This window comes from Orycteropus afer, unplaced genomic scaffold, assembly GCF_000298275.1.
Source record: "Orycteropus afer afer isolate SDZICR_OR568_19922 unplaced genomic scaffold, OryAfe1.0 scaffold00087, whole genome shotgun sequence".
Taxonomy (NCBI): domain Eukaryota; kingdom Metazoa; phylum Chordata; class Mammalia; order Tubulidentata; family Orycteropodidae; genus Orycteropus; species Orycteropus afer.
This window is the reverse complement of record NW_006921674.1, coordinates 11,076,440-11,101,157: the sequence shown is the minus strand read 5'-3', so window position 1 is coordinate 11,101,157 and position 24,718 is coordinate 11,076,440. Positions and strand designations below refer to the sequence as shown.

General features: G+C 33.5%; 1 protein-coding gene across 1 annotated transcript in view; it reads right to left on the bottom strand.

The window, feature by feature from the left end:
* Positions 1-24,718, bottom strand: part of GRIK2 (glutamate ionotropic receptor kainate type subunit 2) — a 944,667-nt gene that overhangs the window by 14,183 nt on the left and 905,766 nt on the right. Inside the window, exons 14-15 of the mRNA XM_007942266.2 lie at positions 21,868-22,093; positions 903-1,153 (exon numbers count right to left, since the gene is read on the bottom strand). Of these exons, the coding sequence (XP_007940457.1) occupies positions 903-1,153; positions 21,868-22,093 (477 nt within the window). The remainder of the gene's footprint in view (positions 1-902; positions 1,154-21,867; positions 22,094-24,718) is intronic.

Here is a 24,718-nt window from a genome sequence, read left to right as displayed (position 1 = left end):
CAGAGCTATCAATTTATAAATGCCTCATGTCCAGAGCTATTCATTTGTATACAAGAAGTGTTAAGTACGATCTGAAACAGAAATTTCTCTATAAACGTATCTCCTCTTACTTATAGAAACGAAGAAGATATAGCACCAGACATACAGAATCTGAATGATATCACAAAATTTTCAAGAACAGAATGCAAAGATTTTTGCAAAAAATACTAACTGGATTAAAATACTACCAATTATTTTGATAGTCTCAATATTTTTGAGGTTATACACAGTGTTTTAAATACTTTGGTACCAGGAAATAAAGGATTTATTGAGAATACTATTAAATAGCAAATATATATATATCTTTGTTAAAAGATAAATGTAGTTCAATTTTTAGTTGAACACATACACATTAATGTAGAAAATTATAATTTTCATACTGTACACTGTTACTTTTTTCAAATACAAATTTATTAACCTAAATATTTTTGATTTTTTTATTTCATTTACTCTTCAATTTTAAACTGTTAAACAGTTTTGTTTCTTGAAATCTTATTTATCTGCAGAGAAGTATTTATTCCTGCATATTAGAGTTTCTGTTTTTGCTTCCTTCCTTAATTAAATTTCTCCATTAAATTAACCGCAGTGAAATTCCTGAAGCACGTTTCTCTTTCTTCAGGCTTCCATAAGAGTAGAAACCATTACGTGTCCTGAAAGCTGTCTATCATTAAACATATAAAGATCAAATTTAAAACCAAGAGGGTGATACAGAGTTCTTTTTTGTGAATCTTTTTTTTATAATGAATAGCATAAGACAGTGATCAGGCACAGTTCTAAGCATTACCTTGGTTGGAAAGATAGAATATTGGTTGTTTTATTATAATCACAATGATTGTTTTTAATTTAAACAAGGTGACATTTACCTTTTCCAATTGAGCGTTTTTTTTGGATTTGTATAAAAACTCTCCCACTGCCACAAAAACCGAGAGCACCAAGCCGGCCGCCAGAACAATGAAGATGCCACCAATATTTTGAACCCCCAGGGCACTGGCCTCTTTGCTTTCCTCCTCTGGACAACCGTTGCCCCTCCACCACTTCTCCTTCATCATGTGCAGCTTGCCTTCCTCTTGAAGCTGAAGAATCGCTATGGTGATTTTATCTCGATATGGAGAACCTAGGGAAAGACAAGGCATGTTAAAAACTATTTCAAGAAAGGCAGAATTTCATAATTAAAGGTTAGCATGACAAAATGTGAGAGGAGGGTAGAGATTTCCAAACTCTCCAAAGTGTGCCAATATTTATTTTCAGTAGAAAAAAGCAACTGGAAAAGGACAGAACATAGAAGTTTAATGAGATAAATAAGGTGATGGCTTTGTACATTTTGAAAGGTAAAATGAATTTTGTTTTTAAGAAAGAAAAGGTCTCCTTCTAAAGGGTAGTCTCAGCTCAGAGCATAGGAAAATAATTAAAACAGTAAGTGGGAATCCACAAATAGAAATGGATAGACTACAAGGATGTATAGTTACCTTCAAGCAATCATTCTAAAATACAATCAAATCTTTGATGAATGGTGACCTCTATTTTTAGTAAGGTTGCAAAAATTATCTTTCCCAAAATTAAATGCAATAACTTAGGACAACCATGATTTAAACCGAATAAAAACAAACAAAAAAACATATTCTGGGCTACAGAATACAGAACATTCTGCAAATTATAGGCACTCATTATTGTGGATTCAATATAAATAATACAAAGCATGGCTCTTTACAAACTTGGATTATTCAAAAATGGCAAATGAACTCCTACATCCAAGACCCTATGGCCTAACAATATAAAATTTTTTTAATTGTTTATTTGTTTGCCATTCTGTGCCTTGGGGGGAGATATTCCTTTCAACATAGGTAACAATATGAAATAAATTTAAGATTTAGTCTGAGGGGTTAGATATTTATCTCCATTAGCTACTACAAAGTAACACGTTTTTTAATTGGTTTCCTAGAAGCATCTAAAAACTAAAAATTGAACTACATTTATCTTTTAACAACTATCTCAAAGGATTGGTCTTACTGCTTTCTCCCATCCAGACAGTCTCTGACGTTTAATCTTTCCTAAAACACTATGCTGCGCCTGCCATCTCTCTCACATATTGATCCATGAGGTTTTTTTTCTGCTTATAAGAAAATACTTAATATTTTAGCTTTCATTTGATGTGGTCTGTAATTTCTGTTTCTACTAAAATTTGTCTGCATCTATACTTACAGCTTTATTTTTACTAAAAGTAGTTAATATGATCAGAAATCATTTCTTCCTTATGAAAGACAACTGTATATATCTTGTTTTTTACTTCATTAATATAACAGGAATAATATAACTATTTTTTTAAGCAAAAGTAAGCGGCTAAAAATAGACAAGTAGAATCATAAAAGGCAAGAAGCCCGTTGAAAAGCAGGAGGAGTTCTACCAAACCCAGCTGCGATGTAGTTTCTTTAATATACTCCTTTGTCTACTCAGATGTAGAAATAAATGGCTTCTAAACAATGTTTTCTCAGACATTCTCTACAACATTTTTTCAATGTTTCCTAAAAAGCTGGTCTATATTTTTAGTACCATTTCCTATAATTTGAACTCACATATTTAATTTTCATTGTACAGTAATTTCCAAACATACTGAAAAAATTTTTGCTTCTCAGCTTCTTTCCTATTCTCTCTTCCAAATACTACGCTAATGCCACTGAGCAGTTTAAATTCTGCCTCTCAACCATTTCAGATATCACTGTATTAGCCCAGCCTATATTACTGTCCACATTGAGTGTTCACAGGGCACTCAGCCTTGACATCTGGTAACAGTATTTTCCTTATGGGGCTCACATTCTTGAATAGATACAAGCTCCTTAACATAGGGCATTTTACCTATAAATTTAGGAGCCTTAAACTGCTAACCAAAAATTTAGCTGTTCAAATCCACAAGCAGCTCCATGGGAGAAAGATGTGGCAGTCTATTTCCATAAAAACTGACAGTCTTGGAAATTATATGGGGGCAGTTCAACTCTGTCTCACAGGGTCACTATAAATTGGATCGATTTGACAGCAGTGAGTTTGGTTTAGATTTAGTATCTATCTATCCAGCTATCTATAATACTATGATCCAGCTATCATAAAGATCCTCAAGTATTTCTTACCAAAAAACCCACTTCCATCAACTCCAATTGATTCCTAGTCATAGGACAGAGTAGAACTGCCCCATAGAGTTTCCATCTGCCATATCTTTCTCCCACAGAGTGGCTGGTGGGTTCAATCTGTCACCTTTTCAGAGAGCAGTCAAAACTTAACCACTAATGCACGAGGCCATTTTTACATAACAGGGTTTCAATATATGCTTGCATAATCTTAGAAGCTTATTAACTGACTGAGAATATTCTTAATGTAATATAAAAGGGATCCAGTGGTGCTTTTGGTCTCTTTGATGTATAATAAGTCCATCTAAATGGGCTACCCAGCTTTCATTGACTGACTACATCTAACATATCACCAATCACAAGTTCACTTTTACATTGTATAGCTAATCTGATTAACCATGTATTTTTCCCTGCAAGTAAGACTTGATTGGTAACAAAAAGTCCATTTAAATAGTAAATTGTAGTTTATCAATATGTCTTTCAATTAGAAATGTCATATCTCAGTCAAATTTTCTGATATGTTCATAAGAATAGAAATACAATTATATGCAAGATTTTATGGGGTGGTTATTTGAAAAGTAGATTTTCAAATGTGGAAAATTTTTGGAATCAGCTGATTGATATTTTGTGCTAGTTCCTATCTCATGCTGAACAATATTAAAAATAATTATTTTGTATTGTCAATTTCCCATACCACTGAATTACAATACTGAAAAGGATGAGAATGGTTGCACAACTCAAAGAATATAATCAATGTCACTGAATTGTACACACAGAAATTGTTGAACTGGTGCATGTATGTATGGTGTACGTTTCTACAACAATAAAAATAAAATATTTTTTTAAAAAATCTCTCCTACATTCTCAAGAACAAAACAAGACATAAACAAAGAAAAGCCATTTACTCTTCATCAAATGATAGACACATATGGATTATTTGCCAACTGATGTTGCTGTTTCTAATATTGAGTATGACTATAAGGATTTTCCACTGATAGCACACGTCAACACTCACTTCTTTTCCTCTCCATGTTGTTGTTGTTGTTATGTGTCATCGAGTCAGACCCGACTCATAATGACCCCTCTTTGGGTTTCTGAGGCATTATCACTATGGAAGTAGATTGCCCAACCTTCCTTCCAAGGAGTGGCTGATGGGTTTGAACCAACAGCCTTCTGTTTAGCAGTCAAGTGCCTTAGGCACTATGCTACCAGAGCTCCTTTTCCTCTACGTAGAAATGAATTATTGGTATTTGTTCAAATAAAATCCAGAAAGTTAATATACTTCATTTTAAGGTGTTTTTTTTTTTTTTTTTTTTTAATATAGGGAAGAATCAATGATAGTAATACTGTCATATTTTACTCTTTCATTCTTTCATTGATTAGTTTAAGTGATTTTTATTTCAAAAGGAACAATGATTCAAAAATTACTTTTTCCTTCTTTGGTAGATTATTTGATGCTCCTTGGTAAGCAGTTCTATATAAATGCTATTAAGTCAACTATTGTCAACTACTTCATGTTGAAACTCTCAAGGACACATAAAGATCAGGAAACAGAAGTATGTTTTATCTTCCTTGTAACGTGAATAGTCATGCGTTTAGCTTTAATGAGGTGAACAGTCATTAGACAGGGCTTAAGTTTTGCCCCAAGCCCCAACTCCAGTTCCCAGCCATATGCTGGCAAGCAAAAAAAAAAAAAACTGTGAAAGCATTCAGCAGTGACTGAGAGAAGCTGGGGCTGCACACTGTAAGGTTTTCTCTGAGAAAGATGTACATTTCAGCAAGAGGACTCTACGTGTTAGCAGAAAACAACTGTGGAAATGCTAAATGTATCAGTTCTATGATGTACATATTATAACTTGAACGTAAATCCTAAAGTACCTAAAAGGTCAGACAAACAATCATAAATGAATGAAGAAATCTAGACAAAAACATCTGGAAATCTGGAATATGTAGTCTTAAATGTTACAGTTTATAAAATACTCTGTGGGAATTTTAACCCAAGATGACCAGATAATTTCATATTTAATGAGATCTCATGAAATGTCTTATCTAAAATTTCCAAAATTAAAAACTAAAATAATAAAAAAAAGAAACAGAAAGAAAAGAATAAAAAAGAAAAAAAAAAATCATACATGGTAAACCAAAAATTTCTGAAAGGCAGATTTGGCCCTTGAAACTTTAATTTGCAACTTTTGACTGTTGGTTCTTCTCTATTTTTGCTCTCAATGGGATTTTCATTGATTATTTAAACATATATTTATATTGATAGTAACAGGTTATGATGTTCAAAATACTATTTTTGACAATTTGTCAGCAGATATGATTTACCAAGCTAAAAAGAAAAGAAAATCTTGTTATTACTGAAAAGAAAGAAACAAGAAAACAAAAAATATGTTTATACCTTACGAAACCCCTTGCTACGGCAGATGCCTGAGAACTGGAGGTCAAAATGAGCTCTAATATGAGAGTTCAGTTCCACATGTTACGCAGTGACAGTATATGTAAAAAGATACTTTATGAATAATAATAAAAAAAAATGTTACTTCAAAATAATCTTTCCCAAATTGTTGATTAAAACTACTTAGGAAATTACTGTGATTACCACACACAACTAATATAAATCTCATCAAAAATTTTAGAGCTAACTTGCTAGTTTTATTAAATTGCGTTGATTTTCCTTCCTTTCTTTCATCCTCCCTTCCTTCCATCTCTGCCTTTCTCCCTACTTTTCCATCCCTTTGCCTTGTCTTTCTTCTTACTCATGCTTTCTATTTTTGTCACCTTTCCTCTCTGTTTCCTTTCCTTTCATCCCTCTTGCCTTCCCTTCTCTTCCCTTTCTTCCCCACCCATCCACTTTCCTCTTCGCTGTCCCCTTCTTTTCCTTGCCCTTCCCTTCCCATTCCTATTCCCCTTTTCTTTCATTTCCCTTCATTTTTCTGCTCTTTCTCTGCTATCCCACTTTTTCTTACCTATTAGCTTATGCCTGTATCTATATCTATGTCCATCTTTATCTCTATCATTATCTTTCTCTGACATCTTCATCTTTCTCTCTGCTTCTCCAACTTCTTCCCTCTCTCTGTATTTTCCTTTGTACCATTCTTTATAAGTGTATCACTAATAGAATAGTATGCACTTGTAGTTATACTTTCCTGTTTCCAAAATCTAACCATATTAAACAAGTCATTGACATGTTCTTTCAATACTCTATATGAATTTGCAATTCTAAGTATGCAATAACATTTTCCCTTATCCCTTTTTGCTATTTTAATACATCTAGACCCTATAGAAAGGTGCTCTGGCAGTGTGGTGCCTAAGGTATCTGACTGCTAACCAGAATGTTGGTGGTTCAAACCCATCAGCTACTCTGTGGAAGCAAGACTGGGCAATGTACTTCCGTAAAGATTTACACTTTGGAAACCCAGTGGGGGTCACTATGAGTTGGAATCAACTCGATAGCAGTGTTTTTTTTGTTTTTTTATTTTTTTTTCCTGACAGTACAGAAATAAAGTAAGATAGCAAGCATTACTTTTAATTCTTGGTGATGCCTATTGAATGATAAATAGCTTTCTTTACAGGCTTTACAGCACATTGTCTATTTCTTAACATTCTTTAGTGAAATATGCTGAAATCACATTACCTATCCTGATTATCATCCATTCCTCCAGAAATTCTTTACTTTCATATGATGAAATCAATTTCAAAGTCAGAAACAAAAGCACTCTTGTGTTCCATCAATATCTCCTTCTAAAAGTCTTTACACCAATATTCCTCAGATTGGGTTTTCCACACACTTGGATGTTGTGTGCAAATGTATGCCTTGTTTTATTTTTTAAGGCATTCTTTTGTCTAATATGCTTAAAGAACAATCTATTTTAAAAAAAAAATCTCCTCTAAATTCACAGAAAGGGAAAGAAAAAACTTGTTTGTTATGATTAAATTTATTTTCAAAGAAAGAACATTTTTACTCAGGTCTCTCTGCCCAGCCACCTCCTTCCTTTTAAACTTGATTTGAAAAGTATTGCCTTACACAAGGAAAACCCACTGCTGTCATTTCCAATTCATAGCAACTCTATTGGACACAGTAGAACTGGCCAACTGGGTCTCCAAGCCTGTAAATCTTTATAGAACAGACTGTCATCACTTTCTTTCCCTAGAGCAGCTAGTGAGTTTGATCCACTGACCCTCTGGTTAGCAGCCAAGTGTTTTAATCACTGTGCCAACAGGACTCCTTAAGTATTGCCTTAGATAACAATATTTTTTACTTTTATTACATTGTTTCTCTCTTTCAAAAACATGTTATTCTTTGTTGGAACTTTCTGTTTGCCCCTGACTACTTATCATCCTTCCTGCCTTTGTATTTGCACATTATAACACCATAGATCATCAAGTTACATTTTCATATACTCTTTTTTCCATTTATCATGCCATATCATTCATGACCATCATGTCACAGGAATTCAGATCACACTACCTATCTTAAAATGTTTCTCCATACCTGGTTTTCAAGTCCCTTTGGAAGATACTTTGGGGGGAAGATTTATTTAAATATGTTTAAATAGTAAGATTGATATTTGAGGGGATTTATTTAGGGGAGAAGCTATACACCTTTATGTTTTTCTTGATAGCACCTAAATTCTGTAATCATTTCATTAAATCCTGAAATGGATGACATTGTTCTTCATAATGCCATATCTTCTTTGGCAGGTTCCCAAAGGTTTTTAGTTATCTTCACTTTATATTTCTTAGCTACTCATACCATCCTTATTATATTACATGCTGTGCATAATAGAGAATTAGATAAGACCCTGGTACAAGTTACTATCCTTGGGTACCAGAAGGATTTCTATGATGTAGACTACCAGCAATTTTAGGTTTCCTCTGGCTTGTCATTATTCTAAGGTATTATGAAGTTTCTAAAATATATTCATTTATAATTCTTGTGAGTATGTGACTATTCCATAATCTCTAAACATATGGTATTCCAGGGACTTGCCTCAAAAAACTTAAATGATGCCTTGATCATTCATCTTCTCTGAGAGAGAGTTAAGTCTGACAGCTGTTGCTTAAACATATAACCCACATGACTCTCTTTGAATGTTGTCTAAAAACCAGGCACCTGTCAGTGGAAAAGCAATCATCCATTATTCACTTTACTCCATCCAACATCTAGCACAGTGCCCATCACATAGTAATCATTCAACAAATGCTTTTCAAATGAAGTAATGAATTTCAAGAAAGAGAAATCATAATATAACCACAAAGTATGGAAGTAGAACTCTAGATAATGGACATCTCAATTTTTTTCTTAAATTGAATACAATAGAGTCCATAAATAGATTTATTTCACACTTTTGCTATTGGCCACTTAGAATTAGTTGGGGTTAAAAATAAGTTTATAAGTTGTTATGCATATTCATGCATTTAAATATGTAGTCATTGTTTTCCTTGGTGGAGTGTTCTGATAAGTAAAAGAGTATTTGTTAGCACAAATAGTCTGAAAGTATGTTCTATAACCATCAACTCCCATTCTTAGATGATAGGGCTGTTGGAAATGTTAAATTTTATGAAATGAGTCCCTATTTCCTGTGCTGAGATGAAATGGTAGGTGCCAAAAATGTACAATCAATTTTCTGTGCTTTTAGAGTTATTTCTCTTCTTAACGTTCTTTCCATGATAAACTCTCCCAAGAAAATCAAAATCAAGACCACATTTTCTTAGAATATTTTCTTTAGAGACTTCAGGGTTTTACGGGCTCTTAGAAATTTTTCTCTCTTATATTTGTATTTATGAAGTGCTAACAAAAGTTTTTGTTAAGAAGATCTGGTGGTACAGTGGTTAAGTCACTTGGCTGCTTACCAAAAAGTCAGTGGTTCAAACCCACTAGCTGCTCTGTGGAAGAAAAATGAAGCAGTCTGCTTCTATAAAGATTTCCAGCCTTGGAAACCATATGTGGTCACTACAAGTCAAATTCAAATTCAACTTGATGGCAATGAGTTTGGTTTGAGAATAACATAGATTTTACATTTCATATTTAATTTCATATCAATATTTCCAGTTTGATGTTTATTCAGTCATTAATACTATTAAACAAGTCTTATCATCTTTGTTCTTTTTCTCTCTAGACTATGTTATGATTTGCAGCCAAAAAATATGTGTATTTCTGTGATTATTTAATTAATGGCTATTTACCCCAATAGGCTGTGTTATGGATTTAATTTTGTCCTCAGAAAATATATATTGAAGTCTCCACCCTTTTACCTTCGATGTGATCCTACTTAGAAATGAGTTTACCTTCATTATGTTAACGAGATTATGCCAGAGTAGCATGGGTCCTAACCCTAACCCCCTCTGAGTGGTATCATATGTAAAGGGGGGAATAGACCCAAGGCACCACCTGACTACAGAGGTAGATCATCTACAAGCAGCAAAGGAATGCCAAGGATCACTGGCAATCACCAGAAACTAGGAAGGAGGGCCACAGAAAGAAATGACACATCTAAGATCCTGATATGAATTTTGGCCTCCAACCTGTGAGAAAATAAAAATGTCCGTGCTATAGAGCCATTCACTTTGTGGTATTTTGCTATAGTAGTAGGAAAATAAAGCTATAAATTTTGAGGACAGGAATTATGTCTGTTTCGTTAGTATATATGGCACACAATAGGTACACAATCAATATTTCTTGAGTGCACACATGCATAGATAAAAATAGTAGATTATTTACTTAATAATTAGTCTTCCATATTTACAACTATATCTTCAGTAATTTTATGTACCCCAAAGTAACTGTATCAAATAATTTTAATACCATACTTTCAAATGAAGAATTTACTATATATATGAAAAACCAAAACCAAACTTATTGCCATCAAGTTGATTCCAACTCATAGCATATCTCTTTGTGTTTCCGAGGCGGTATCTCTACAGAAGTAGATGGCCCTATCTTTCTTCTGTGGAATGACTCGTGGGTTTGAACAGCCAACCTTCTGGTTAGCAGTCAAATGCCTTAGGCACTTAGTATGTGGCATGTAGTACGCCACTGGAGCAATGAAATACTTCATGGACTCAATGGACTCACATTATGGAGTTCCTGGGTAGTGCAAGTGGTTAAACACTGCACTAGTAACAGAATGGTGGCATATTGAACCCACCCAGTTGCACCATGGAAGACAAGCCTGGTGATCAGCCTTGAAAACTCTATGGAGCAGCTCTACTCTGCACATCTTGTGTTACTAAGTTGACTAGACAACAACTAACAACAACAATGGACTCGTATCAGACTTTCTTTAAGAGAGCAGTTAAAACTTTTGTGGTATTACTGTACTACTCTTTGCATTTTCTTTTGGAGGTATTTTAAAGTCTTTCACTTGATTGGCCCATAAGGAATCCATCAATAAAAGAGAATAGAGTCATCTCATCTTGAAAATATATTTGTTATTCTAAATATTTTAATCACAGAATGGTAAAATGTCACATAGAAGTGGCCCATCACCCTATGATGCCTTGGAATATTTTCACATGGGTAATACAGTAACATCAATTGTTGCTTACAATTTTGCAGTGATTCTCTAAAGGTATAGCATATACTCTTAATTACTAAATATGTAATACAACCTCTTTCTTTATGCTATTCCAGATACCTTCCTAATTGTGTTATCTTTTCCTTACTCTAACTTGCCAGCAATAAAAAATAGTTGTATTTCCCACAGCATGTAGTACCATCTGATTTTTCTTGGATTTTCTGTTTCAACTTCCTGTTATGCAGATAAGTTTCTTCCACTAACCCTTTACTATTTTTACATAACTTTTCCTTGGCTGCTACAGGAATATAAAGGATCCTTCCGCTTCAGTGTCAAAGCACAATGCTGACTTTCTCATACACATTCTCATGTTTTTCAATAGCTTCCCCCACTGGATTTTGGTGTAAGTGCCCTGAGAACAAGCCTAATGTCTAGTTCACTTAAAAAAAAATACCTCTAGCCTCTCCAGAAATTTAATACACAAATTAAATACACAAATATTACTAAGCACAGGCATTAGATTCTAAGTATAGCACAATGGCACTAGATTCTAACAATACAGGGGTGAATAACCTGAATTGGAACCCTGCTCTCCTGGTGTGTTCACTGCAACAAAAAATGCATATATGGAACACAAAGATACAAATATGAGGAAGGAACAAAATGCTAACAGTTTGCACAGTAGGTACTCAGCAAAAGTTGCACTCATTTGGAAATAGGGGTAGAAATAATTACCCCTTCTTTTGCTTTGACTGCCTTGTACCAAAGTTTCCTCCATTCTCTTTCTATATACATTCCTGGTTTAGAGAGGCTTGTATGGGAAAGGAAAATGATAGTGATAGCATCCCAAACGTAACACTTTGGTCATTTCTCCTATAAATAAAGGCTAGAAAACAAGTATAAGGGATCAGAATCATGGTGGTACAGAGCCAAGCATAAATGCCACCACTGCTAATGTAGAAATCATAGAAAATGAATATAGAAAAGAAGAACTTCATTTATAAAATTACTGTACATCAAAGATGTAAAAAATTATCAAATGAAGACTATGTATGTCTTGGGAGAAAATATGTAAAGCTATCAAATATGTGCATCATCAAAAATATTGTAATCAACATCAAAGTGCTTATGTTGGAAATCAATAATTGGCTAAATTCAGATACAAGTTGTGCTTTTTCCTCTGTAGCAGATCTCAAAATGCTACAGTGATGGGAATGTACTGTACTAGAAGAAATACTTTCAGAATCTTCAGGAATACATTCACACATCTAACATTATGAGGGGAGATATTTATATGAGGCATCTAATATATATTAATAAAAATAAATGATAAAGTATATGTACTATATGTACTAGCCAGTTGCCTTTAATTTGCAGTATAAATATTTTCTAACATACGGAGAAAAGAAAAAAGCTCAATTATTATCAGCAAATAATGAAAGCAAACTCTTTTTACTTGTTCTGATGCATTTCACATATATTACTTAAAAGTGGATGGTGAACCAGATTTATTGTCACATTTATTCTTCAGGTACTTAAGTCATGAAATGCTGACACTTAGCATAAAAACAGAAACAGTTTTATTCTAAAAATCCTGCCTTCATTAGAATTTGGCATCTGTATAGTAATCATTTTTAACAGTGTTAGAAATGAAAATGTTAGGAATATTTTCCTTACTATAATGTTTTTATTCCAAATCCAATTAAGAAATCTGAACTAATTATAAAATTTAGATGTTTAAAATAAAACCATCATTCTAGTTGTAATCCTTAAAATCTTCAAACACACAAAAAGTTGGAAAGAGAGTAATTTTCAAGCAAATAACCTACCCATTTGTTGGGGGTAGAACTCAAGTCCCTTGTGCAACTTAACTGTTTTGGTTCTCACTGGATTCCATCTCTCTGAGCCCCTAAACTATAAGTAACAGGACCCTTGTTCAATATTGTATTTTCCCATTTTTTGTTTTAAATCTGTCTTTCCACAATTGTTTACTTAAGAGAAGGAATTGTATATATTTGCATTTTGTGTTTATTATTTTACAGAGTCAAGCAGGTTGAAGAATGATAACATTTCTGTACATTAATCAAATGAAAAGGAAATATACATGTCTTAAGAGATGAAGATAAGCTCTGTTTACTAAACACTTGAGACATGTTTGAAGAAGGAACAACTTCATCTTACTTGTTTAACATCCTAAGATAGGAATTATCTCATCTTTATAAAGCAGATTTTTGTTTCTTTCTTCCCTCAAAATGATGATTATTGAGCTACAACATACTGATTGGCCAATGATAAAATCCCAATTAGAGTCTGTAGCAATGGGTTTCTAATTGGTTAGCAAAGAGCCATATTCTACCCTGACTCACCTATTATACATTCAACATTTCTGGATATATAAAGAACACAGATTTTAAAAAATAATAATAATAATAAGCCACAAACTCTTCAAAGACCAGCAACAAATAATTTCAATTATTAGAGGATATTTGTTCAAGATAGCCCTTTAGAATTCTGTGTTGTGTAACTGCTCTGAGCCAAATACGATATATGTAGTAAATTTAATCCTTACCACATCCAGTTATGTAGACATGATTACATCTATTAACAGGGGAGGCTACTGAGTCTCAGGGAAGCTCCAGAACTTGATTTAGGTCTGAAACCTAGAGGAATTCAGCTGACTAAAATGGCCACATGCTGTGTGTACTGTTGTTAAATGCCATCAAATCAGTTCTGACTCACAGTGAGCATGTTAAGAATATGTCTATAACAAGAACCCACAGTGAATGAAAGACATTATTCTTTGGAATTTAGTGCTTATGCATTTTACCCTTATGTTTTGACTTTTTTTTTTTTCTAAAAAGTCTGATTCATTGCTCTTACTTAGCCCTGCTAAGCAAAAGATAACTATCTGGAAGAGCTAGTCTACGACTCAAACCAAAAAAAAAAAAAAAAAAAACTCACGGCCACGGAGTCATTTCTGACTCATAGCGACCCCCAATGGGTTTCCGAGGCTGTAAATCTTTATGGAAGTAGATAGCCCAGTCTTCTTTCCAGGGATCAGCTGGTAGGTTTGAATCGCTGACCTTCTGGTTAGCAGTCAAGTCCGTTATTTACTATACCACCAGAGCTCCTTAGTTTATGACTAACTAATCCAAAATACTATTTGAATCCATAATCTTGGGTTGATAAGCTTAAAACACTAACTAAATTAATTATGTGATCCAATGTTTTTGTATAATATCTCCAGAACTAATTCTGTTTTCACAAGAATTATGCATTTGTGCTATCTTTTGGGGCCCATCAGGTCAGCATTTATAATATTAATGAACGCTGTTCACACGGGTGCTCACAATTCATCAGGTTCCTCTGAAGGCTTCCTGGAGTCTAACGTGTAGAATCTGTTGGTGCTGTCTGCAGAGTAGGCACAGTGTACTGAGATTCTCATCTGTTTTCAGTGACACGAACGCTGGATGTTAACAAAGATGCCAGAAATGTACATCACCTACAGGGTCAATTCTACTTTATTTTTTAGTTTGTTTAATTCTGGCTCTGAAAATTATTGCATCTAGGTTTAGCCTTGCAAAATGACTTCACCAATGTTAAAATTATGCTGCTTTTGCAATGAAAAAAATAGAATGCATTTTAATGGAAGGTTTGACCTGCAGAAAGATGAATAATTTGCATCAATTTTTGTGCATTATGTTCACCTAATGAAGACAAATGTATTCATTCATTTCAGTAAAGCTGAGGAACTGAAGGCCGACAATTTTATGCATCTATAATGATGAATATTACAGTACTTATTATATGATGAATTGGGAATGCTAGAAATGGATGGTGGGCAAAAACAGGGAAAAATTATGCTTCTCATACTGTCTTCTATTTTTATAAACACTGGCATCTGCCTTAAACAAACAACATGCCTTACCTAGTACTAATTCTACATACTTTACTTCAGCAAGTAAAGAAAAATAAAGCAGCAGAGAAATTCAGTGCATTTTAAATTAGAAAATAGAAGGGAAACAAGGAAATCTCACATTGTTTATATGACAAAGTGCTATATCGATACCTAAAAAAGTTTTTGATACAAACCAAGATAACATTTTTATCTTAGGTTGATTAAATATAAGGGTATTATAAAGAGATAAAAATTCCATGAAAGATATTAATAGGACAACTGCTATTTTTTGTGCATTTATATAAATATACTTTAAAACACTAATTTATAAACCAAAAAATAACAAACTTATGCCATCAAGTTGATTCTGACTTAAAGCGACCCTATAGGATAGAGTAGAATTGCCCTCTAGGGTTTCCTATAGGCTGTAAGTCTTTACAGAAACAAACTGTCTCATCTTTCTCCCATGGAGCAGCTGGTGAGTTTGAATTGATAACCTTTTGGTTAGCAGCCTAATGTTTTAACCACAGTGCCACCTGAGCTTACTTAATTTGTAAAAGTAACATTGAAATTAAATTATGAAATATAACCTAATATTCATATCTAAATTGGTAAATATTATTGAAATAAAAAAATATATATAATTGTCAGTTAAATAATTTTAATATTATTATAAATTATTATCATAAAGTTTTGACTGGCCAATTCTTTGAGAAATGAATAGCCCCTTCCTTCCTCTGAGTCTGTCTGAGTCTGGCAGCTCTGCTGAAACCTGTCCACGATGGGAGATCCTGCTGGTATATGAAATACTGCTGGCATAGCCTCCAGCCTCACAGCAACACACAAGGTAACACAATACGACAAGCTTGCAGGTTTTATATAAATATATATGTCAACATATATTCATTTCATCTTCATATTTATTCTTTACAGTCTTCATATATAGCACATATTTCAGTAATTCCATGACTAAGATATGACTATTTTGAGTTTTCTTCACAGGAAAAATTATTCATTGACTGTTTGCAACTTACTATTGATTTAATCCCAAAGGTAAAATGAGAGAAACTGAGATTACATAAAATCTAGCATCATCAATGTTGTGGACAAATAGGAGCACAAATCCCTCCATCTACTTCTCTGCTGTCACATGTATCACATATGCTATTAAAATTGTGAAGGAACTAACAAATAAAAGAAGTATGCCATGAGCTCACTGCTAAAATAGCAATAATTTTAATCAGGATCTCTAGTGAATGTACAATACTAGTATCTAACTGAGCACAGCAAAGCAAAATAACACCAACTGGCCCTAATTTTTTTTTTTTTTAATTATTATTATTATTTCTGGAATGCTTCTTTTCCTCTAGCTCATGGTCTGCTGAGTCTGCCTTGTCCCCAAAGTGCAATGTACATTCAACATTTAAAAGGAAAGGACAAGAAGGCTTTTAGCACAGGCAGTCAGAAGGGAGAAAATGTAGTCAAATGTGCTATGAAGTAGAAATTCTCTCTGTTCAGATAAATAGATAACAAACTATAGTGAATTAAGAGGCAAGACTGTGAAAACTCATACATTTTATATATTTCTTGATAACAATTTCTATGATTTGCTAGCTTTGTTTTTTCTCCACCCAGAGTTTTGCTTTTGTTTTTGTTGTATTTTATTCTTTTGAATATTTGTTTGAATGAATAAGAAATTTAGTTAACTTATTATGGGTAAGAACACCTAGAACTTCAATAATCTACCATATTATAAATGCCACGTTAAAACACTATAGCTGCAGTCAGGAAAACTATGAGAGAGATTTAATGTCACCCCAAACTTAATTAAACCAGCTTCTGCTTATTTAGCATTTACCTTCATATCGTTGTTGATTGCTCCTCTAAGATATTTTTGTGTAAACAGAGCTTTCTTAATTAAATAGCTTATATCTGAGTCATTCAGCAAACTCGCAATATATACACTTCAGACAGGAATCATCACACTCAGAGTGATGAATGGTGATGGTCAGGCCCCTTGACAAATCACACGGAAGGAGAGAGATGCGCAGGCAAGGAAAAGGATACATGGATTTTTTGAAAAAGGAAAACATATCTATAACTGATTGAATTTATGCCTGATTTCTTTCTCCAAAAGACTCATAGTGTGTTCTGTTCTCATCTTCTGCACCTAACCTCATGTGCCTCCATGGCAATATCTCAAAACCTGAGCAAAGAAAAGGCATCTCCTTTCTTTGATCACACAATATTAGTAAAGATGAAATTTTCATTACAGATGATAGCCCGTGCAGATATAAATTCAAAATCCTGGGGATTTCTGGAATTGATCTAAATTTTCCAGAACTTTAGCCCCTATTATTGTGCTTTGAATATATTGGTCTCATTAACTCCTGCTGGGAAAAGAGGAAGAGCCTCAAACACATTTTTTATACCTAAGTACATTCTTTCCTTTTTTGGTTAATGATTAAGCAAAATTTTAAAATAAGTAAATATCATCTATTACAAATAATCTTCAGTATGGTTGAGTAAAGATGACGTAAAAGGCAAACCCTTGTTAACTAGTTTAGAAACACAGATCATGATGCTGATTGATAGCGTGTAAGAAGTCAGAATCTCATTCAGTACTAGAGTCACATTTCATCATGTTTATTAGTTACTTAATATATATAAATAATTCATTAGGTAGTATTCCTAGCCAAAATCCAAACCAAAATTACTGTCCTCAAGTCAATTCTGACTCATAGCAACATCATAAGACAGCGTAGAACTGCCTCAGATGGTTCAAAACTGAACATCTTTACAAAAGCAGTCTGCCATATCTCTCCCCTGTTGAACAGCTGGTGAGTTTGGTTAGCAGCCAAGCACTTAACCACTGCACCACCAGGACTCCTATTTTCCTAGGAGAGGTATGAAAAAGTAAATACTGCCTGAAACCTTTTTATCTGAATTGAAGTATGTGAGGGAGTGAAGTCTCTTTGCAGATTATACTTTTTTGATAAAGTTTTATGAGTACATTAAGACTCCTTCATAATGTACTGAGTCTCAAAACCATTTTACTTTTATGCTATGTTAAAAGCAAATAAGATGCCATTTTCTAAAGTTAAATGGGACCTCTAAGGCATTTGACTGCTAACCAGAAGGCTGGCAGCTCAAACCCATCAGCCATTTCTCAGAAGGAAGACTGGACAATCTCCTTCCGTAGTGATACCATCTCAGAAATCCAAGGAGGGGTCACTATGAGTCGGGTTCGACTCGATGGAAGTGTGTTTGGTATTTTTGGTTTAAAACAGAAGACAACACATTATCTGAACAAAATAAACAAAAAATATATTGCAGTATCTGCAGATGAATGATTTGAATAATCATTCATTTGAACATAAAGTACTGTATTCAAATTTATCTCCTTCAGGACTAGGTCAAAACAAAACTTGTGTTAATATATTAAGAATTTTATTCTAATAGTAATGAAACAGCTTAATAAATTTAAATTCAGTATCATTGGCAATAGAAATAAAGAATGTGCTTCCAAGTCTGAAGTATTTGTCATATCAAACTATTATCCTGATCTTTCGAGTCTTTATTAATACATAGGCAGTCACTGGGTTACAAACAAGGTCCATTCCTAAATGTGTAATTAAGTGATTTGGAAAAGATGCATATGGTTCTTACTTTAGTACAAGAAAAGGCTTGAAACCTTTCCAACTATTTAAAAAGTACCCATGCAGCAAGTGAAGGTGATTTAATGGAGAATTTGTGTTTGTTTCTTTTTTTGAGTAGGGGTTGGTTCAAATGTTTCAAACTGAGGGAAAATGTATATAACATTAAAGGGCAAGTAGTAGTTCTCCATAAGTCAGATGTTCATATCCCTGGAACTGTGTGTAGACTAGAAATTTCACAGTGAAATTCTTGGAAGCTCCTTATGAAAGCTAGAATTGTATCATGTATTTTGCCTAATTTTTAAAAAATACTACTTTATTACCCTGCACTAATCTATATACAGTGAAGAAATTATTACACTAGAAATACATATTTCAATTCAACTTCTCAAAGTTTCTTATGCAAGTGACATTGCTAACATCAGTGAATATTACCACAATAACTCAGCTTTCTTCAGAAGGGCAAATGTTGATCTGATAAACCAAGGGTTAAAGAGATAAAGGGGGAAAAAAGAAAAACTACATCCTAAGGCTTACAGTTTTAAATTGGTTTTGTTCTTTCATCTTATCTATAAGATAAGCTTAAAATGAAATAGAAATTCTAAGTTCTGTGCACTGTGTTTTCCTCAATTTTAAATGTTACAATAATAAATTTAGTCAATATATTTATTAACATTTTGAATTATTTTATGTTTTCTTTAATAATATCAATGCCTTTTAGTAAATACTATCAAACATAGGGCCAAATCAAAAATGGTGCTGAGTCTCAAAACCATTAGAAAAAAAAACTCACTGATGTTGAGTCGATTGGACTCATAGCGACCCCTCCTTGTGTTTCCGAGGTGGTATCACTATGGAAGTAAATTGTCCAATCTTCTTTCCATGGAGTGGCTGGTGGGTTTGAACTGACAGCCTTCTGATTAGAAGTCAAATGCCTTAAGCACTATGCCATAGCCAATAAACTTATGAAAGGCAATCTCTAATGACAATTCTTAGCCATTAGAGAAATAAACATCAGAAGTACAATGAGATTTCATTTCACCCTTGCTAAAATGGCAAAAATGAAAAGCAAACAGGTAAATAGAAAACAACAAATGTTGTTGAGGACATAGGGAGATTGAAACACTTGTCCACTGCTGGTAGGATTGTGAAATGGTCCAACCACTATGGAAAACATTATGGTGCTACCTGGAAAAGTTAAAAATAGAAATACCTTATTGTTCAGCAATCCTATTTCTAGGTATGTACCCTAGAGATCTCACAGAAGAGACAGGAGCAGACATATACATGCCAATGTTCATGGCAGCACTAACCAAAATAGCAACAAGATGAAAACAACCGAAGTGGCCATCAACAGATGAATGGAGGAATGGGGTACATACAATCAATGGAATACTATACAGCCATAAAGAATGATGTGTCCATAAAACATCTTAAAATGTGGATGAATCTGGAGAGCATTATGCTGAATGAAATAAGTCAATTACAAAAGGACAAATATTATATGATTCATTTTTATAAAATACAAGAACTGGTGTTTATACAGAGACCACTATTCATAGAATTTATGTTCTATATCCTAGCCTGGTGAGTAGTGTCTGAGGATTTAAAATCTTGTGAACATCCATCTAAGTTACAGCTATCAGTTTCTACTCATCTGGAGAAAAACAAAAGAAGGAAACCAAAGACTCAGAGAAGAAACTAGTTAACAGGACTAATAGTCTACAGGAACCATATAGCCTTATCTACCCTGAGACCAGAACTAGATAGTGCCAGGCTACCACTAACTACCATTCTAATCAGGGCCTCATAGAATGGAAGAAAAATGTGGAATAAAACTTCAAATTCTTAAAAAAAAAAATCCAGACGTATGAAACTGGTTGAGGCTAGAGGACTCCCCAACAGGATTTCTCTGAAGTATTCTTTAAACCTCAAACTAGAACTAGGCCCTGAGGTTAGCTTTTAGCTAAATAGCAGATTGGCTCACAAAATAAAGAAAGAGTATCACCTGTAAGTATTGTGCTCCTTTAAAAATCATCTCTATGGGATCAAATAATCACCAATTACTTTGAAACAAAGATGAGATAGTAAGGGACAGGACTTCAAACCAGTTTGAATCTGTTCCACTATGGCCAATGCAAGCAAAATCAGAACAGAGCCACATTTTTGTTGTTGTTGTTTAAACTTCAGTATAGTGGAACAATAACCAGAACAGGAAAAATTATGAAATGAGATATTGGAATGGGAGACTGGACGAAGCATGGTGAGCCCTTTCAGGAGCATAATGTGGGAGACTGGATTATTGCCAGTACTGTGAAGACTAACATACATTCAAAGCAGCCCAGACAACCTCCATCTTTGAGTGGGGCACCGTTGATTCCTACTTTTCCAGTTAAGAGATTTGGTTTCTATGCAACATGCACACTGCCCTTGTTTTCTAAGAGGAATATTAAGTTTTTAGCAGGCCATTGACTTGTAATTTTTCCCGTTCCAGTTTTCATTTCAGTTCACCCACATTTTACACATTTGGTCCATTCTGGTTTCCCTTGTTAGCTATGACTGGAAGGGAAGAATTGGTTCAAAGCCCTAGTAAGAGGGAAGGGAAACTAGATTAATGGATATAGAACAAGGGAATAACGAGAATGTTTGTGCATTGCTAAGAATGTAAAAAATGTCTCTGAACAATTTGTGTAGAAATGACAACCTAATTTGCAGTGTAAACATTCACCAAAAACACTATAAAATATCATTTTTTAAATTGATCTTTTTATGATCCAATAAACTATAACAGAGATGTTTCTTAGAACTGATTCAATGGTATCTTTCTTTTCTCATAGTTTCATATCTGAAATATCCTAGTTGGTTTTAAAGATTTGTATAATAAATTATTTTTACTTATTTATAGCAAACATTCTATCACAGCAAGATAGTATGATAGAGACAGTCCTTTGGTAAAATACAGTTACAAAAAAAGCAAGCAAGCAAACAAAATCCCTTAAGTTTGAGGTGACTTTATGAGGTGAAAGTCACCATATTTTATTTCTGAAATTATGAGTTCTGTCATGTAACTCTTCATAATGAAGGCAACTGTACCCTCCTCCAAATTCCTCACACATTTTTCCCTAATCCTGCTCAGTTCTTACTACCTCGGAAAACTAAAATTTACATAATGAGTCTATCACATTTAATCATATAAAATGCCATGCTTTTATACAGTTCTAAAAGTGATTTGGTTTTCTGTATATAAATCTTGCTATAGTATCATATTTTCAAATGTAGAATTCACTTGTTCAATACATAATAATTAAGGATCCAAGGAGTACGGGCACTGTTGTGTGGGCATGTAACAACAGTAACAGCAACAACAAGAAGATACAAATCTCTGCCCTCATCCAGAGAATGCAGACCAGCTAAAAGTTCTGAGAAATCATTTTGGTAGAAATTAATATTTCCTCTGTTACATATCTATTTAGAGGCAGATTTCCAAAGTGTTTCCCTGTTTTTATACAGTAACAGAATATACTGTGATGTACTTGGTAAAACAAAATTCTTAAAGGCATATGGTAGCAGTGTCTTTTCCGTTTCTCACAGCAACTGAGATTAATGAACAAAGAACAAGTGGCCGATATATAACCTACCCATGGGGGTGCCAACGCCATAACCTTTGGAGTCTATAAGGCCGCCGATCTGTGTCAGGTTACAATTCCGCTGAGTGACAAACTCTATAGTTGTTGACTCCATTAGGAAAGCATAATCAGAGGTGAGGACTCGCTGGATGCCTTCTTCATTACTTTTGACGAGCACTGACTGCCTCCTGCTACTCATAAAAGCCCACATTTTGTCATATGTGGAGATTTTTGATTTCTGGAGAAAAACAAAATGCATTTTGATCATGAGAAAGATATCCCTTAGGTTCCATTTGGTCCTAGAATACATAGACAGAATTGACTATATTTAGCTTACTCATAGCACCTTAAAATTGTATTATTAATAGTGATATATGAGCATAGAAAAAATAAAAATATATACAGAAAGTTTTTAATAGCATTTCTTCATCATATTTTCAGGGATAGCATAGATTTATTTAACAAGTATTTCTTAAGCATCTTAAAATTTAGAAATGCACCACTAGTAAATCATAGAAGGCAGTAAGTCAAAAAGAAAAAGGGCAAGATGAATAAGGAAGGCCTTTCGAAGTTGTATCTCACGTGAGTACCTCAAGTGTACACTTTTATTTTTCAACATTACTGTAACATTAAATTTGGAGGAAACAGATATTGACACAGATTGACAATGTAAGACTGAAGGAGATTTATTATCCCCAATTTGATTAACCGTAAGAGGGATGTCACATTAATCCAAGGATACACAAAAGTATAGGTTGAAGAGTCAAAGGGAATTTTTTTTTACAAATAAAGATGTTACAAATAAACATGCCTACATTTCCTCTGAGACACAATCCAGTCACCACAGAATTTATTTGAGCCTGACACAGGATAACAGGAAATCTATCATTCACACATTCTAACTAACTTAAGATTCCCAGACCAATAACATTAAATAGTTTTTATTTCCAGCTGAAAAATTCTCAGTAGGATTTTACTAGAATTTCATTGCTAAAGGGAAGAAATAAGTTTTGTTCAGAAGGTACTGGTAAAATATAGATATCAAAAGGTTAGCACCTGTTTATCGAAAGCTCATCTGTGAAACCCTTACTCATGTTTAATTATTATACAAATATAAAAAAATGACACCAAGTGTAAGCATGAGGATATTCATCATATTGGTAACACTGTTCCAAAAGGTCAAAACTATTTTCAACCAAACAGAAAAATGCACACTCTTTCTACAGCGCAAACCTGCTTTTATCTCTCCATGTTCAAGGTCATAAATATGATATTGTCATTCCTTCCACTAAAAGGCTGGTATAGAATATTTCTGAAAAAATTTCAGGCACTGAATCCACAATAAAATTGGAAGAAAAATGCTATAATGTATTGGGAAAAAAAAAGATACAGTGAGTGCTTTATAAAAACAGACACAGCATTAGGGCTAAGAAGGGCAGAAATATAAACCTTTACTCTCCAGTGAAACACTAAAACATGCTAGAAAGGCAACAGCTCAACATTTGAAAGAAAGGACCAAGAATAAGACTGATAGGATTATAAATGTGGACAACTAGGTTGGAGTGAAGTTTTTTATTCAAGAAAAATAATCAAATCTTAAAAATAGAAAAGTAAAAAGAAACAATGTTTAAGGTTATGATGAAATTCTTATAATAATTAAGATCCATAGTGAAACTAAGTATAGACACATTTTCTATGCAAATTTGTAACATAATTAAGATAACTAGAATAAGTTCACCTGTTTTTCAACAATAAAGAATCTTCCTTCTAAAAAATTGGATCAGTTGAGGCTGAAATACAAAATAAATTGAAAACTGACTAAGATATTTTATGTAAAGGACTAAAATTGGACACAGTTTTCGATTCCGGGATAATGTGAGTAACAATAAACATAATACCATAAATCATATTATATTAAAATTACTATAATAAAAAATACCCACTCACAATTAAAATAATAACATCTTTAGCCATAAAATGGTTATAATCTCGGAGGCCATAACCAAGCAGAGGGTTAAGGAAGTGTATGAGAATTTATTTTTATCTGCTTTAGTCAATAGATAATTCTTAAATTTAGGCATTAAATTGCCTAAATTCTCAGCTTTGTTTCAGTTATAAGAATGTAAACACTCAATGTTGCTTTATTTACTTGATTTTCATTTCATGACAACATGTTTCTTGCATTAATAGGAGTTCATTTTCAATAAATCCTGATGACTAGCATTTTTATCTCAAAGACATGTGGAACATAATGGTTAGAATATCACCAAACATTTTAAACGTTCTAAATATCTCTTTCTCTCTTTCATTAAATTTTAAGTAGGACTTTCTTATTCAGACAAAACAATTTAAAATAGGTAAATTCTATATAACATAACAATAAATTATTGCATCCACTTAATATTTTGTTGCTGTTGCTTCATATCTTGTTTTTAATTCAATTACGTAAAGAAAAGTTGTAATCTTCTTGCATAGGCATTTGTATTTATAACACTAATTTAAAGAGGATAAAACATGTTGGTCACTGAGGGGAATAAATAATTGTATTTTACCTATATCTAGAGAGAATGTAGAAGACATCAATGGACCCAAAAGAGAACTACATACATGTTTGAAACATGTTGTTGTTGTTATGTGCCGTCGAGTTGAACCCAACTCATAGTGCCCCCTCCTTGGATATGTTCTCGAATTTATTTCAGTCCATCACGTTGAGGGTCTTCTCCTTTTCTGCTGACCCTATACTTTACCTAGCATGATATCTTTCTCCAGGGAATGACCCTTTCTCACAACATTACCAAAGTATATCAGGGAATCAATTCATGTTACGAGATATAAGCATTGTTGTTGTGTTGTTATGTGCTGT